At 43.4% G+C, this 17,377-nt stretch overlaps 1 protein-coding gene across 4 annotated transcripts in view; it reads right to left on the bottom strand.

The window, feature by feature from the left end:
• Positions 1-17,377, bottom strand: part of PHACTR1 (phosphatase and actin regulator 1) — a 1,185,412-nt gene that overhangs the window by 1,069,852 nt on the left and 98,183 nt on the right. For 2 of the 4 annotated variants that reach the window (XM_069219732.1, XM_069219733.1), the window contains exon 3: positions 13,167-13,322. In XM_069219732.1, the coding sequence (XP_069075833.1) occupies positions 13,167-13,322 (156 nt within the window). Of the gene's footprint in view, positions 1-13,166; positions 13,406-17,377 lie in introns of those variants that run through there. The other 2 variants (XM_069219729.1, XM_069219734.1) reach the window with 2 other exon arrangements.

Raw genomic sequence — 17,377 nt, 5'->3', positions numbered from 1 at the left:
GACGCCATTTTAGAAGAGAGAATCATTATCGTTATGAGCAAACTAAAATTCCATCATTACTGGGCATCAACTCAGAATACCAATTCATATGTAATGACATTATTTTAAGCAACAAACTATCAATCTTTTTCTTATTGTTTTCTTCTTTATGACTCCTTTTACTGTTTTCTAAAAATTAAAACCACAAACATCAATTAAATACATGGTCTAATAATGTAGCTTATGCTATACATAGCTAAACTGTTGTCATTGTATTAATAGATCATGATTACTGAATATGCATATCCACCCATATATCACTTAAGAAAAATTCAATCTTATTAAGCAAGATGGTATTTAGTGTCATCATTACTGGGCATCAACTCAGAATACCAATTCATATGTAATGACATTATTTTAAGCAACAAACTATCAATCTTTTTCTTATTGTTTTCTTCTTTATGACTCCTTTTACTGTTTTCTAAAAATTAAAACCACAAACATCAATTAAATACATGGTCTAATAATGTAGCATATGCTATACATAGCTAAACTGTTGTCATTGTATTAATAGATCATGATTACTGAATATGCATATCCACCCATATATCACTTAAGAAAAATTCAATCTTATTAAGCAAGATGGTATTTAGTGTCACACAACAGTCTTTAGATTGCAATATATCTTCCTCAAGGATGACCCCATTCTCCACAAGATGTTTCAAACAGGGAGTACATAGATGAATAAAATGAATAAAGTGACTGGTGCTGTGCAAACTCCACTCCAACAGCTAAGTATTGAATGGCTTGAATACACAGGTTGTGATGATACATGTCCTGATCACATATATTGCACATTTACCCAAAAGGGGCAATTACTGTTTCTCATATACTACTTCTAAATGTACCCAACAGATGTTCCCTAAAGTGCTGTGTGGCAGATGGATCTCCTTAAACTACCTAGGGTGCAAGTAAAGTAACACATACTGTGCATTGTACTATCTCAATTAGTATTGTTATTCCTAAAATATATTTAAACATCGTCCTTATCAATTGATGAGATACCAATGGCTACATAATATCCAAACACCCACCAGGTCCATTATACCATATATTACTAATTATTCTCAGGCAGAATTAATATAAGAATCCATTTACAGTACAGATAGCTCATCAATCCTGCCACTTTGTTCTATATCACATATCATCCACCACATCTAAATGGTGGGCCGATATCCACATGGCTTCTAAAGTGCCTATTGATAAAGTGAAAGCGTGCTGTGTCTGTCAATATCTTGGCTATCCAGATGTTTCTAAAATTGCACAACTATGATCTGCACATGTTGGGTCTCATGTGCAAATATCCACATGGCTCCTAAAGTGCCTAAAGCTAAAATAACAAGTTCTATATCTTACAGTATCTCCGCTACCTAAATGTTTCTAAAAATTACGCAACTATGGTTTTCACATGTTGAATCTCATGTACAGTGCTGATATACAGCTCAAAATAGTAGATCTATATGTAAAATTAATGAGTTAGAATACAAATAATTCCTTAATAAGTCTATCAATATAAAGTAGTCAGTGCTATATGTCATAAGACCGAGATAATGACAATATTTCAAAATTGGACCGAACTATGCCACCCTAATTTTTGTATAGAATATCAAATCTTACCATCAAATCTTTTATGTGCACAGAGCAAATTAATCACCAAAGGCCTCCTTAATTGCCACTATCATTCTACAAGTGGTCATTATACTTCTCAATGTTGTTGAAATAGTGCAAGACCAGCTCCATTAGTAATTTAATCTTGTCTCAGATACTTATACAATTTCAAAGATAAAGAGAACAACATTTTTCATAACAATTCTAAGCAATGTGTCTCTTATAAAGTGCCTAAACATACAGCCCATCCCATCAATTAGTGAATCCACTCATAAAAATATTGGATATACACACAAAAATCGCAAACTAACATCTCTGCACGTCACATTCTGTGAATCTAATTCATATTTTTGTTTCCTAGTGAGACCTCTACAAAGGAGGATGATGGGCCTAACTGGGGGAAGAAATAAAACACCAGATAAGAAGGGTAGGTCGTCATCACATATTCAATCTGATCAGATTCTGCCATATCTACAGATGCATGTAGTTATGCATCCAAGTTGTGTTCCCTTGGATGTTCCGTCAGCACAGATAAGATCATTTTAGATTCCAATCCTCACAGTTCTAGAACCTTTTTCTGGGATTCATTTTGATGTGTTTAATACCCCAGAAAGCTATATTATATATTTATTTACCCCACCAAGACTAAAAAGCATTTTTATGTAAAATGTTTGGGAAATCCGTGGATCCAGTTCCAAAGATGTTTCCCAGCATTATTAAAAAAAGGGTGATCTCCCACCCTTATTTTTTATGTGCCCCTGTGTGGGCCAGGTTCTGGGGCATTAGGGGCTTTAAAAAAGAGGGGGGAGCATGGGATCCCCCTCCTAGGGCTTCTATTAGCCCCATGGACCACAGCTTGCCTGGGGCAATCATAAAGAAGATGCGGGCTGTGTGCCCCCGTGCCCTGGGGACCGCACCTTCCCCAGTCTAAAACAATTATTTAATGTGGGGGAGGCCCAATGGCCTTCCCCAGAGCCCCAGGGACCATCACCTCCCTGGGGCAAATATTCAATTGTATGTGGGGGCCATGCCCCCCCTTCTAGCCCCAGGACCACCACCTCCCTGGAGAAAAGATTCAATTGCTTGTAGGGTGGCACAGCCCCCTGCAGCCCTGGAGACCACCACCTCCATGGGGCAAAGATTAAATTACATGCGGGGCACCACAGCCCCCACAGCACCAGGGAACACCACCACCGTGGGGCAAATGTCATAATGGAGGGGTGCGTGTGGCTCCCCTCATGGAGCCATACATGGCCCTGGGAACCACCACCCCCTAGGGTCAGCTCCTGCTATGTCCTGCGGTGCCTAAAGGTTAAGGTCACAGACCCTCACAGGTGTGCCCGTGGTCATTTTTCTTCTTTTATTTCTTTTAAACTTCAAAAGTTTAAGGTTCATACTGAAAAGGGAACCCCAATCGTTTTAAGTGACAAATACATGTTTCCTTTTAATTTGTCCTAAAATATCTCATTCTATGTATATCATTCATCAAAGCCTAAAAAACTGCCCTTCGTCTCTCTCCCTCTCAAGTTCTCCCTGTCAATCTCTTTCTCCCACCATTCACATGTTTTCTCTAATAAGTTGACTTCTAATGTTTCATGGAAATTTTTATTGATGTTATAAAAGTTGTCATGAGTGCTGTAATATCCAGGGTTATCCGCAGTGCATGGCGAGTGCACGAGTTATAGTTACCTTAGGCCGCAAGTTATAATTACTTGAAATAACTCTAACCATAACAGCTGAATTTCTCTGGTTTTGTTTGAGTAAATTCAGAACCTAACTATAACGTTTGGTTTTATAAGTTCATTTCTAATTTGTTTTAAATTCTATTTCCTAACTATAACATTCCTTCAACCTTTGTTTTTTTCAGTGAATTTCTATTTTTTTTAACATAAAGTAATCTTCATCACTATATGCTAATCCAGCGGTGCATGGCAGGGGTTGGGCGCAGGACCTGGCCTGCAGTCAGGCATTGCAGCCAAACCGCTACAACCACCAAACCCTGTAGCGGGAGTTGACTGCAGGGCCTATCCCTCTGGGTGTGAGAATAGGTGTGAGAGGGTGTCTCGGGTGTGAGAATGACTATTAGAGTGTCTGTCTGGGTGTGAGAGTGGGTGTGCAAGGGTCTATGTGGGTGTGAGTGGGTCTGAGAGTGTGTGATTGTGTTCCATTAGATGAAAGACGTATTCACCTCCACAAAGGATGTCAGAAGTTTTTCAATATGGAATTGCAGAGTAAACACACTTACTTTGTCTTCGCCAGTCCCAGAAGTTAGGATCATTTATTCTTTGCCTTCAATAAATGGAGGTGGCTGGCTGCCGGCCCCACTCCTCTGGCTGATTTCAGCCCTAGGACCCCATCCCAGGGACCCAGCCTTCTAAAATATTTTTTTTGGGTTTGGTGAGGGGGGCCTCATGGCTTCCCTCCCCCAGTCATCTGGCCTTAATATATTTTTTGGGGGAGGGGGACACGTGGCACCTGTACCCAGGGCCAATCTAGGCTCTGGGGACACCATCTCCAGGGGCTCAGCCATCTGTCCTGGGTGCTCCACAGGGAACCCAGTATGGAATGGGACCGTGGGGGGAGTCTGAAGGCTCCCATAGTCCCAGCTGGGTCCCCGCCTCCTGCGGGAGCCGGCATTGCAGTCACAGACAGGGCGCTGCTAAAGGCTAAAGAAGCAGCTCCCTGTTTTTGGGAGCAATTGTTTCCTCTGTTTACTTGCCCACATCTCTGCAGGCTGGAAACAGAAGAAACCTCTACTTCCAGAAAGCGAGAGCTGTTTGACAGCTCTTGCTTTCTGGAACCAGAGTGTTTGCTCTGACTTGGCAGGAGCTGCATGAATTGTTAGTTTAGCACCGGAGGTGGCAGTCCCTGGGGCTGCGGGGGGCATGTGCCCCCTCCACATAATTGATTATAAGCCTTAGGGAGGTGGCGGTCCCCAGGGCTGTGCGACCCCCTGCATATAATTGAATAGAAGCCAAGGGTGGTGGAGGTCCCTGGGCATATAAATGCCCTAGGGGGGCCTCGTGTGCGCCCTTCCTTTGTTTTATGCATGCCCCCAGGACCTGGCCCACCTGAGGGCTTTAGTAAAACAAGTGCAGGGGACCATGCTTGTTTTTTAAAAATGTTGTCACCGATTTGTGACCCTCTCACACATTTGTGACAATTTGTTTTTTTAAAGTGCTTTTTTGCCCTGTGGTGGTCCCTCTGGATCCGGGCACTAGAGCTAAGGTGTCAGGTGACACAATCCTTGTCCCTTTTCTTTTTTTATCTTTTTTCAAGTACTCAGCTGAAGCCGAGTCCTAAGATGGCTTCCAACACTTTCTTGTTGAAATGTTGGCAGCCAGGTAGATCTCAGCACATGATTGGAAGGGATCGCGGACCCTTCACCTCCCTATATATATAAATTTAAATTTTCTTTAACATCAGAAAAACTACTGGATGGTTTTACACCAAATAACAAAAAGTGCTCTTTCTGGACCAAGAGCTACCTTTCTGCCAAATTTGGTGTAAGTTCGTCGAAGGGTTCGGGCTGTAGTGATGATCAAAATTGTTGGGACCCCCCCACTTTTTCCTGGCCCCAACTTAACGGACCACCCCATAACTTTCCAGGCATGAGCTGATTCATCAATCTGCACCAAAGATTTAGGCAAGTAAAAAATGCTTTTTCTATAGAAACTGGGGGCCACATGTACAACCTTTTGTTTTGCAAATTGCAACTTGCAATTTGCGAACCGTTTGGGAATCTCAGATTGAGAGTCACAAAACAAAATGTACAACAGTGTTAAGTACATAGTTTGTGATTCCCAGTGGGCTCGCAAATGACCTATCTCATCAATGTTCATGAGGTAGGTCACAATTTGTGACCCCATTGGGAATAGCCACACTCACAGAGATGGTGGCCTGCTGGGGTCAGCAGACCACCATGTCTGTGTCTGCTTTTTAAATAAAGCAGTTTATTTTTTTGAGATGCATCCTGTTTTCCTTAAAGGAAAACTGGATGCATTGCAAAAAAAAAAAATTACGTTTTCTTTTAATTTGTTCAGAGTGGGCAGTGGTCCAAGGGACCACACCTGCTCTGAAAAAATAGTTTTGCTTCCATTCACAAAGGGGAAGTGGTCCCTTGGGAACCCTTTCCCGTTTGCAAATGGGTTAGCACCAATTTGAGATTGGTGTTAACTGCGATTGTTTTGCAACCGTATTCACGGTCACAAAACAATCATACATTCCAGTGTGACTCACAATTAGGAAGAGGCACCCTTGGAATGTCCCTTCCTAATTGCGACTTGCTCACCCTTTTGGCAATTCAGTAAATAGATTACTGAATCACTAAATTGAGTTTGTACCTTGGGGAAATGCCTTTTTCTTGTCGCTAATGGACCGATTCCTTGAACCAGGCCATTTGCGATAAGAAATAAGCTTTTAACATCTGGCCTTAGGTCCTAACTATATCACCTAGTGGTGACCTCCAGTAGATAATAGATACACACACACATACAATATTCACTGAAAAAACACCAAAGGTTACAGGGATGTTATAGTTAGGTTTTGAATTTACTTGTACAAAACCATAGAAATTAAGCAGTAATAGTTAGAGTTTTTTCAAGTAACTATAACTCACGCCCTAAGGTAACTATAACTCATGCCCTTGCCATGCACAGTTTAGTTTCCTTATCAATAATGTTATTGCAAACGTTGCACTGATATCAAAGGTGCCAATCAAGATCTCATCAGTGACATAATATGTGGAGTAATTAGCAGTGCATTGCAAAGGCATGAGTTATCCTTACTTGAGTCCATATTAAGATAATTATGTCTTTGATGTTGTATTTCTTGGACAGAAGGATGTTGCAAGACCACAGTTTTATGTTTGTTTTTTACAGCAAACCTGTCCTACACAATAAAAGCAAACCGAAAATGATGTGGGAGCAGATGGTGATAACCTGAAGTTTTTATCTGAGGGCCTGTTTAACAAATGGCTTACTTCTTAACAAACATGACCGATATCCTGTCTGCTTTATTTCAAATGCATTATATATGCTATGATGCATTTGTAACAAGGAAGACGGGATGTCAGGTACATATGACTACCCTTCTGCCAATCTCTAAATCAGGACCTAAATTCTGAGAGTGCATATTTCTGGAAAAAGGGATAAAACTCTGAATGGATTTGATGTTACTTTTTTTATTCTGTGTTTACAACTGGGGATTATATACTGCTTGGTTGATAGGATTGATTAGAGAAATTGTAGGATATACATATAGGCAAACATTTGGTAACACTGATTGGAGGCCACAGTCTCGCATTGGTTTAAACAAAAGGTGAGTTGGTGTCAGAGCTATGTGATCATAGCTGGCCAAGGAAGGAAGTGCTTAAGAGCTTGGCTCCCAAAGAACTGCCTGCCTTGACATACTTACCTTAAATGGACTTAGACCTGGACACATTGCTATTGTGACCCATCACTTTTTAATTTTTTTTTTGTGGGTGCCCAGGTGGGTATCTGGATGTTTAGGGAGAATGCATTACTTTCAGTGTGAATCACTTCAGCTCGTTGTTGCTGCAGCTTTGATGGATGTATGGAGAGCTAGTCGCCCATGTCCGAGAGAGCACGACTCATTGCACTTTCAGTCACACTGGCCTTTATTTTCAGTTACACCACTGTGACGAAAGAAGACGTGTGGCCCTGAGACTTCACAACCAAAACAAACTTCTGACAACTTCATCCTAAATGTATCTTTTGAATTGGTCACATACTGACCTTTACTATGGTTTGGCCAATTCCCTTCTAAGTGTTTTCTATTTCCCTCTCATGATTTACTTTAGTTCCCTATTATTCAGAGCAGGGTATTTTCGAAGCTTCTTAAAAAAAAGGTATCAGTCTTTTGATGGCATAAAACATTTCCACCTCGTGATTCATATCTTAAAACATGCTACTTTTTTTACACTGTTAGAGACGTAGTTTCATGGAGCCACACCAGTGACCCCACCATGAAAAAGTTACCACATATTAAGACTCTGAGGTAACTCCACATGCTCAGAGAACCATATAAATAAAAGATCCAGACAGTGTAGAGACTGTCACTGCAAGACAGGTGAGTACTTCACCAGAAACGGGCAATCTAGAGAGTTCCAAAACAGAGGTGAGTCCACAAGGAGAGCGAAAGTAGAGCTGAGCCACAAAATGCTTCACAGTTCATGCATTCAAATGAATTTAGAAAAATATTTAACAGAACTCTAAACCAAAGGCACAAGACTGTTTCATGGTTACATGACATTAAAGAAGGATTTTCCATAAGTGACTCATCTGCCTTTGTACACCATATCTAAGTTGACTTTAGGGACTAAACGCCTCAGTCCAATTTGTCTCTGATCTGTCTACTGTGTCCCAAAAAAGAATAGCCTTTGCCAATTATTATTTGTTTTGCCCAGCTCCACTATCCACTACATGGGTGACCAGGAGGTCCATGATGCTGTGGAGGAAAACCTAACACGAAGATGGCCAACATCGTCATGCGTATCCATTCCCTACCAGAAGCTGTTATCCCCATCACACCTGCCCAGACACAACCTGAAACCTGTAAACTTTGTCCTTCACTAAAGCTTTCTCTCACCATATTTCCACTCTGTCTTATACCTGTGTTTGTCATTCTTACTATATTTCCAGCATGTGGTCACTAGTCACCCTTCAAACAACTCAACCCCTTGGTCTGACTCTGAGATGCTTATGTCTAGACTGTTTTTCATCTCCATTGATGTCTCCCTATATGCTCTGTGGTTGTCTTTCAGCACATTGTAACTGCTCGGTTCGGCTACTTACTCTTCCCTTTTTCACCTGTGCTTCAGCACAGCTTACGTCACTCACCTAGCTTCCCATTTCTTTTTTAGTTATAAATACACAGAAAGCAGTTACGAGTGAAAAATTCTACTCATATATGTTCACAAGCCCATCAAAGAGAAAGTATCAAAGAGAAAGCATACGTTTTTAACGAACCCAAGTAAATCACAGCCTGAAAAAATGCAAAACATAGCAGGACAGAAGGGGGAAGGAAGACCATAACTTTTGTGATGTTCAAATCTGGATTGACATATTAAAGAAAAGAAAAACATGAATGGACTTTTTAGCAAAGGAATTACTTTGGCTGTAATATCTTTCTCTTTTTGCATTCATTTGTACTTCATTTGTTTTGTTCATGGGCATAGTCACAGTCTCCTCCGCCCTTATGTTTCAGCCCTTATCTAGCTGTAACATCCTTCCCAGGTGCCCCATACCTTTTCTCATTTCTGTTGGTAGGGCCCGATCCCATCGTGACCAGTCTATTTTCTATTATTGTTCTTCATTGACATCGATAAATTTATTTCAGAGTTAACTCATAAAATTTATGCTACAATCAACAACAATTATTAAACAATAGACAGTAAAGAAAAAAATATGGCAGTGATTAACGCCCAATGATAACACAGAAAGTGTTTTTCCTTATCTGACCCTAGGTTGTGGACCTCCCTGCCAGGCTCAGTTTCGTCATCCGATGCTCTGGCCATCCCTAGCAGATTTTCTTCTTCCCAATGCTCTTATGGCCTCAACATACCACGAGTCTTTAGAACTTGAAAACTTGTGTTTTGCCTTTTACATTGTTCTTATTGTTGCTTTGTTCAGCCCCTTGATGCAAGCATTCAGCAAAAAAAACAAGTGTGTGCACACATACACACTAAGCACAGAATACACGCACATAACTCATGCATGCAGGTAACCAGATAACTCCTTGCTTTGATGAAGGACACATATTACTAAAGATGCATCATTTCAATAAACTAATTGGTTGATAAGGAGCAGCGAGTTCCGTGCCTGTTCAACCTCGGACTAAAAGTTAAAGCAGCAAACACACATCACGGAATAATCACGCAACCCATTTTTGGCTCTGTGCTTCATAAACTTTTCTTTCTGTTCAGAAGAGGTTGATTCACCTACAAAAGGATAAACAAATGAATAAGAAAAATAGTATCATCGTAGCCAGAGCATTTTGATGACAGAGGATATAAGTCTAGGGAAAAGGGAGAGTTCGTTACTATAGACTACAGATGTACAGAAGTACATAGAAGAAACAAAGATTACCAAAACAATTAAAAGGGGGAGCGTTGTGTTAACAACAAAAATAAAAACGTTTATGGACCATAACAATGATGTGATATCTGGAGACTACAGAACAAGAAATAACAGTTTCGAACTCAGTTCCACTTAGTTCCAACTCACTTCGACCTCAGCTTCCCAAGAACACAAACACATGGGTTTTCTCATTCTCAAGGCCTGGTGTTGTCAAATAATGGCTTTAAGGATATGGTTTCCAGAATTGATCCAGTAGGGAACGATCCATGCCATATTTTCGAAATACACATATGATACACTTACATGGAGTAAGTATAACTTTACTTCTCTTGCATAGGCAAAAGTTACCCTGAACAATTGACATGGATCGGGACTCACCCCCTGGTTTTGCGTTGGACTGCTCTGGCTTATTGGCTTCCTTTAGCAAGGCCATTTCCCCAAAATGTATGAATCGTTTTCTATAATATTGTGCAGCTTTCAGGAAATCCTTCTTAAAATCGTTTCTCTGAACCGGCTGAACATCACGGCCAGTCATCCACTCATGCGAATCACTTGTCAACATGTCACCATCACAAATAAAACAAGGGACGAAGTGGCAGAGCCTCTCCTTGACAGAGGCCTCTCTTGGGCACTGAGCACATGTTCAGCACCGGCCTTGAGCGGACAGCGCAGCTCGTGCTTCAGCAGCCTCAGCCAGACTCCCAGCCAACCCACGCTTCCTTTATTTACAACTCCAGGCGTTTCCTCTGACAGACGCTTCCGGGATAGAGCTGCGCAGCGCGCCGGTGGGCACGTGCTTACTCAGTCACAACAAATACTGATCTGGCTTATGTCTTCAGCGAAACACGTGTGATTTGTGTTTTTCATTGACCAGTAAATGTCACACCAACTAACACAATAAAATCAGCTCAAGCATCGTTCAAAGTTTCAATAAAAAACACCCATTTCCCGCTTATGCGTCAAGATACAGAGATCGATAATTTATAGTAAAAATAGTCATTCAAGTATGATCATTTCGTTCAAATCATATTCATTTTACATTCTGGCTACCCATGCGGCAGGTGGGCAGCGACATGTGCACGCTACTGGGACACTGTAAATCAACATTAAAAAGCAAATACAAAGTGAACAGCAGCGCCTGCTGCCGCGTCGAACTGAGCATTAGGTGTATAATATGTGTATAAATGTATACCCAAAACCAATCAGAGTATGAGTTCACGAACACTGCCTTCAAAAAATCAACAGCACCTTCTCCAACACTGACAGCTTTACCAACAATTGAGAAATTACTGGTGCTTAACAGGCTAGTAAAAAGTAAGCAGACAAGAACCATTGCAAGAAGCATTATTTAAATATATCACTAGCAATTCAGCTACTGTGTTGAAATGAGGCAAGTAACCGAGCACCCCGCAAGTGCTGAGTGACTGTGCATTCCTGTGAGCGCCCTCTGGGCTCCTGTGCGCGCGTGGTTTCTGGCTTGGGGTGTTTGTTTATGAAGCGGTAGACAAAGCCGGGAAGTCTGGGCTCAGCCGACACGTGTGAATGGCTGGATGACCCGGGCGCCCCCTCCCCTGGGGAGGCGGTAATCGGTTTATAACACCATGACATAATGTTTCTGGTCTCTGGTTCAGCGGCAGCAGGCAATCGGGCTCCGTGTCTGCACTCTGCGGGAGCGCAGGCTTATGTCAGTGACACCTCAGCTCTCTGTTCCCACTTCCCCCCTCCTGAGCGCTGCCTCTCTGCTCGCACCCAACTCCCTCCACCCCTCCCCACCAGCACTGTGACAGCTTCAAACAACAAACCCAAGGGAGGGTGGAAAGGGCGACTGAACCTAGGCCCGTGATTAGGTTGTAGTTATGGCTGTTAAATGGGCTCATGACACGATTAATGGGATGATGTTCAGCCTTCATTATTTCACGTAACTACAATGAACATTCCGGGACTCACGGGCTGATAGTTTGTTACAGGTAGAGTGAAACTAGAGTCCCAGCATGCTTAGAGTCGGAGGCAGTAAAAGCAGGACTGGCTGAAAGTCGCAGTCATGACACGGGTGCTGTTTGACACTTTGCTGGGGAACGCCTCTATAGCCACAGACCCCCCTGCTTTACTCCACATTTGGGAAATTAAGTCAGACGTGAGACCTAAGCTAGCCCCTTGTCACCGTGCCCGTTCCTTCCACATAAGGCAAATCGTGCAGCTTTTGGTTCACGTGTGCTTACTTCGTTATTCACCATTCAGTTCCTCGTGAAACTTAACCATTCGCTGCCAGCACTAACTGATTTACCCAAAGAACAATGCTTGGCTCACATATTTTCCACATATCCATGCCGTGTCCCGCATATAAGGTCACGCGCTAGCATGGATTCGTTTGCTTTCATCTTATCACGTGTGAACATGTTTCTAATAAGCATCTTGTGTTCGCTTGCCCTGGGGGTTCCTCGCGGAGAGAGAGGGCGCTCACAGTGCATGTAACAGATGAACAAAGCCACAGCGCCCGCTGTGCCGGCAGCCCCCGTGCTCAGACTCAGCCAGCATTGTCAGTGGTCAAATCCACGGACCCCCAATCCTCTGTGGTCGCTGCCCGGCGCTGGGCTACCATTGTGAGCCAGTGAATGCGAGAGGGTGCCCGCTGCTGAGGCTGGGCACCGGTGGCGGGTGAGCGAGAGCTGCGCCACAAGGCGCCCGCACACGCGCGCATGCAGAGGCAGAGCGCGCACACCCGTCTGGGCAGAAGGTGGCAGCATGGGCAAGGGGGGCAGGGACAGAGGGGTGGTAGAGCGGGGCACCACCGGGCAAGGGCAGCTCAAAGAGAAGGGCAAGAGGGGAGATAGAATGTAAAGAAGGGAACCTTAAGGCACTGGAGGTGGGGGGTGGAGGAGTGAGAGATTAGGAGTGCCGTGTGGTGACTTGGAAAGGGTGAGCAGGGAATGCGGAGTCTTGTAGCCTGTGGAGGGTCGTGACTCATGAGTCAGGAGAAGTAGGAGGCATGCCAGGCGAGGAAGGTTGAAGGGAAGGTAAAGGACCATAGGTGAGAACGTGCATGTGACGGCAGAAGGGTGAAGGGGTTTAATGAATGAAGTTTCTGGGGCTCCAGAAAGGAAACGGGGGTCAGAAGTAGGGAAGAAGAGGGAACTGCGAAAGTAAAGTGGGGTGGGCGATGGGGTATACGCATGCGAGAGCAGAAGATTGACCAGGTGAAAGGCACAGTGTATACAGAAGAGGAGAGAGTCTGAGGAGGAATGTGGAAACGGGAGGGGGAGTGTTGAGCATGGAGGGGGCGATGTGAATGGAACACAGGGGTTAAATGAAGGAGCAGGAAGGGGAGGTGCACTGAGTGGGGGTCGGTCTATCCTTGATACGGGTGGGTGGGAGCACGGAGAGGATGCTGCGGCGCCTTGCCCCCCTTGGGGCAGTTCCTACCTGTCCTCAGGTTGAGGGAGATGCGGGCCTCGGCCAGGTAGGGGGTGTCGCTCTTGGAGCGCACTCTGCGGATGGGCCGGCGATCTGCTGCGGAGTCCAGGTCCTCTGAGGAAGCCGCCATTAATGGGTAGGCGCTGTAGAGGGTCGCCCGGCGAGCTGCAGGAGAAAAAATGGGGTACGGGAGACACGAATGGGGGGCACAGAGTCGAAGGAAGGAGGAGGGGCAGGAGAGACCAGAGGGTGACAGACCGAGGGAGGAGGGGGGAGACGGAGAAAAGAGAGGGAGAGAAAGAAAACACGTTAAGGATCAGTGCTGCTTTGGACTGGAAGTGGCGAGAGGTGGAGCCGAAGATAGATGCCGCCCCCTCCCCTTACAGCCCAAAGACCGATAGGAGCCTGAGACCAAAGCCGCCCTGCTCCGTTCTTCCCCGGAACAGCCTTCAGATAGTCAGACCTGAGCAGCCGGAGCCTGGCAGGATTCAGCACCAGGGACAGCGTGCAGCGCTGAGCCCCTCGCGGCGCTCCCTACACACCCTCTATTGTCTGAGGAACAAGCCCCCTTCCCCGTCTCGTGCACACCATCCAGCTCGATGCCTCTCAAGCAATTTCTCAGGTTTTGCACCCCGTCCAGAGGCTGCTGCTGTTACACAGGTCCAATAGGCAGGGGCAAATATTTTTCAAATAAGTTACTCATTTTCATGCAACGCTATGATGATTAATGAAAGAATACACATCACAGCTGTCAGTGTGATGCACTCGATGATGCAATCACGTAATTTATCCTTATCTGACATGTCTGATATATAAACGATGTAAGCCTCACTTCCCTCCCCCTTGCTCTCCACTTTTACCCTCTCCTATTTCTAGGTGCTTACCAGTATTCTGACTTATGTTTACTGCATCATTCTAATATGAATACTGATTTTCTGGCACATAGTTTAATACATATTTTGGCCCTGATTTATACTATTTGGTGCAAAACTGCACCAACTCAGTTTTGCACCAAAAAGTTTAGCACTGCCTTGCACCATTTCTGTGCACCAGCCGGTTACCATATTTATGGAATGGTGCAAGCCAGTGTGAAGGGTAGGCTAGCGGCAAAAAAAATACTTTACTCAGGATGGGCTGGCAGTATGGAAGAAGGGTTTTTTGCACCTAAAAATGATGTTAGGAAAGTTAGAGAAAAAAATGACTCTAACCTGCCTAGAGTAATTTTCTGACGCAAAATCATCCATACCTCAGGACTCCTGTCTTAGAAAAGACAGCAGTCATGCCCACTACACCAGTGGCCAGCACAGGAGACCAGGGTCCCCTGGGCAAGGCCAATGCACCCAGTGCCATGTAGGGTGCTCATTTCAGGGCTCCCAATGGCACTTAAAAAAAAAAAAAATAATAATACTTACCTGTACTTACCTGGAATGGGGTCCCCCATCCTTCCCTGTCCCTCTGGTGTTGGTGGGGGTGTCCCTGGGGCCTGGTGAGGGCACTTGTGGGCTTATTCCATGGTGTTCCACCATGGAAATAGGCCCACAGGTCCCCTAACGCCTGCTCTGACCCAGGCGTTGAAAAATGGGGCAAACCAAGCTTTGCACCATTTTTTGACCCCTCCCATGCACCATTTTTGCATTGGAGTATAAATATGGCATTACGGCCATAGAGTAATTTTTTGTACGGGAACGCCTAACTTGCATCTCATTAAGGCAAGGTAGGTTTCCACGTCCAAAAAATGACTTTAACTCCATAAATTTGGCGCTAGATGGGTCTAGCGCCAAAGTATAAATATGGAGTAAGTTTTGCACCGAATTAGAGTAAAAAAAAAATACGCTAATTCAGTGAACGCAGAGTATAAATATGCCCCTCAGCATTCTCATAACTGGTTTGTAATCACACTCCCAGTAGTAGTTGCAAGGTGGCATATCAGCGCTACACAACGTTAAATGGTGACGGTATGGCTCAGTCCTTTACAGTAAAAAAACTGGCGGAAATCCATTTAGAATCCTTTTGCTGCTGACACAATGGAAAGTGGAACAAAGAGTATAGCATTTATTTTGCTCGTTGTCCTATAAGCTTTTTTTCGTCATGTCTGCCCCCACTCCCACATTTCAGATTTAGGCATTCCCACCACTTGTGACTCAAATGCAGCATACACAGTCTACAGTAAAAAAAGCAGCACACTAAGTGGCATACCAATACACAATTCACCCAGGTGCATTGTGCCAAATGGAGTGCACGATAACATTCACTTTAGCTGAAAGTCTTTAGTAGGGGCAGAGTGTGAAGCTCGGCATTAATAAAACAATAAGTCAAACTATAAAGTACTGGCCAACCTGATTACATGAAATTCTGCCTCTAAATTTCTTTTACAATCCCAACGCCACGGGTCCACATTTCCTTTTATTTTTTACACAATTTTACATTCGGTTCCGTTGTCTTTCCTTTCATTATCAACAAACATTTCAGTAACACATACCCAGAATATTGACAGTATTGCTGACCTCCTTTCTCATACTGCTGAGTAACCGCTGCTTATTTTTTTCATTCCCCACAGGGTCACGCCGACTTCACCATATGTTCTCATATACTCAAGCTTTCTTTTCTAACTTCTCCTTCTGGCTAGATTTTATAATTGCTGTCACGAAGGGTACTTTATAGAAGGATTTCCTCCTAAACTCTGTACCAACTCCATTTAGAGGGACATGGCCACTCTGCATTGCAAATGCAGCCCTTCTATGGTTTAACCCCGTTTTGGGTGCCACAACATCTTCAGATTGATGCTCCTTTCTCTTGGATTAACACGTCTACAATGGGACAATACTGGCATCTTGTTCTGCCCTACGGACTACAGGTGGCAATTCTTGTGGCAGTTCCCTGGCCTTCATTTTGCCCTGGTTTTCACAATTTTGTAAGTTGAGTTAGATTAGTATTTTCCGAAATGTGATATTTTACATTTCGTTCTTAACTAATCTTGCCAATCTAACTGATTTTAAGAATAATCTTTTTCCCCCTAATCTCATTGTGTCACTGTGTGCACACCACCATAATTATTTCACATATAGTAGCTATTCAAATTTCAAATGATTTTGTGTGTTGTTTTCCCCCATTTTGTCTTGTAGGTATTTCTGAACTGCATTACCAGGTACTATGGATAAGACCTTTTAATTATACAATACTAATAATAGACTTATTAGTTAATTGAGCCTAAATGGACATTTCTTTTTCAATGCCGCTACTTTGATTTATTGTGCTCAGTTATATCCTGTCTTTGTCCTGATGAAGACCCTTTAAAGTGGCATGAGTCGAAACACTGTAAACGGTTATCTGGCTCAGAAAGATTTTCATTAATTGACATTTCACACAAAAACTCTACCCTCCCGTCAATACCTTGATTCCCTCTGGATTACGACTCTACACTTGGCATAATGCCCAGAGCTCTTTCTGCCATTTTCGGTTTGATTGTTACTACTTTGCATCAGCTCCATAATTGATTGAGCACCGTGTGATCACACTAAATTGAGCTCGTACTATTCACTCATTCCTATTATTTTCAATGTGTACACTGCATACAACTATATATGGATAAAGTATTACTTTTGTTCAGATTGAATTCTGTTGTCATATCCACACTTAGTGACAGTATGTGCTTAACAATACATAATTTGAGGGTTATATAAACAATTTATAACTGGCTTAATGATACTAGCTATCACAATGTTGCACGTTTATTTGATACCCTTGTCCTGCTGTGTCTACGGGTTGCATCTGTGGTATACACTGTATGAGGCAATTTGGGCATGCTGCAAGGTCTAACACGATAATTTGATGATCAACATTTCTAGTTACCTATCTGATATGAAATTGTACAGTTAGCCATGTTTCACTTCTGGCATGAGATCTGCCATTTGCTCACAACATTCTATGTGCGGGCCTTTGAGAACTCTTCCTAGGTTCTATTTTCAACCAAGCTGTTCATTTGACCCCAAGCACACAAGGTAGGAGAATCTGATGATCTTAGTCGACTTCTGGGCCTGAAGCTATTTATTCAATGGTTCCCAGAATATGTAGTTCTGTAACCATGGATGGGAACAGAGTAATGCATTGTCTCTCTGCTGGGGGGAAGACCCAAAGCTATCACTACTGCCTTTCTCACTCTTCCTGCATTTTATCACATTTCCCTTTGCAGGTTCTCTTGTCTGGTGTGCCGAGTGCCCCCT

Source organism: Pleurodeles waltl, chromosome 2_2 (genome assembly GCF_031143425.1).
Source record: "Pleurodeles waltl isolate 20211129_DDA chromosome 2_2, aPleWal1.hap1.20221129, whole genome shotgun sequence".
NCBI lineage: Eukaryota > Metazoa > Chordata > Amphibia > Caudata > Salamandridae > Pleurodeles > Pleurodeles waltl.
Note: the sequence above shows the minus strand (reverse complement) of the source record. Positions and strands in the feature narration are given on the sequence as shown.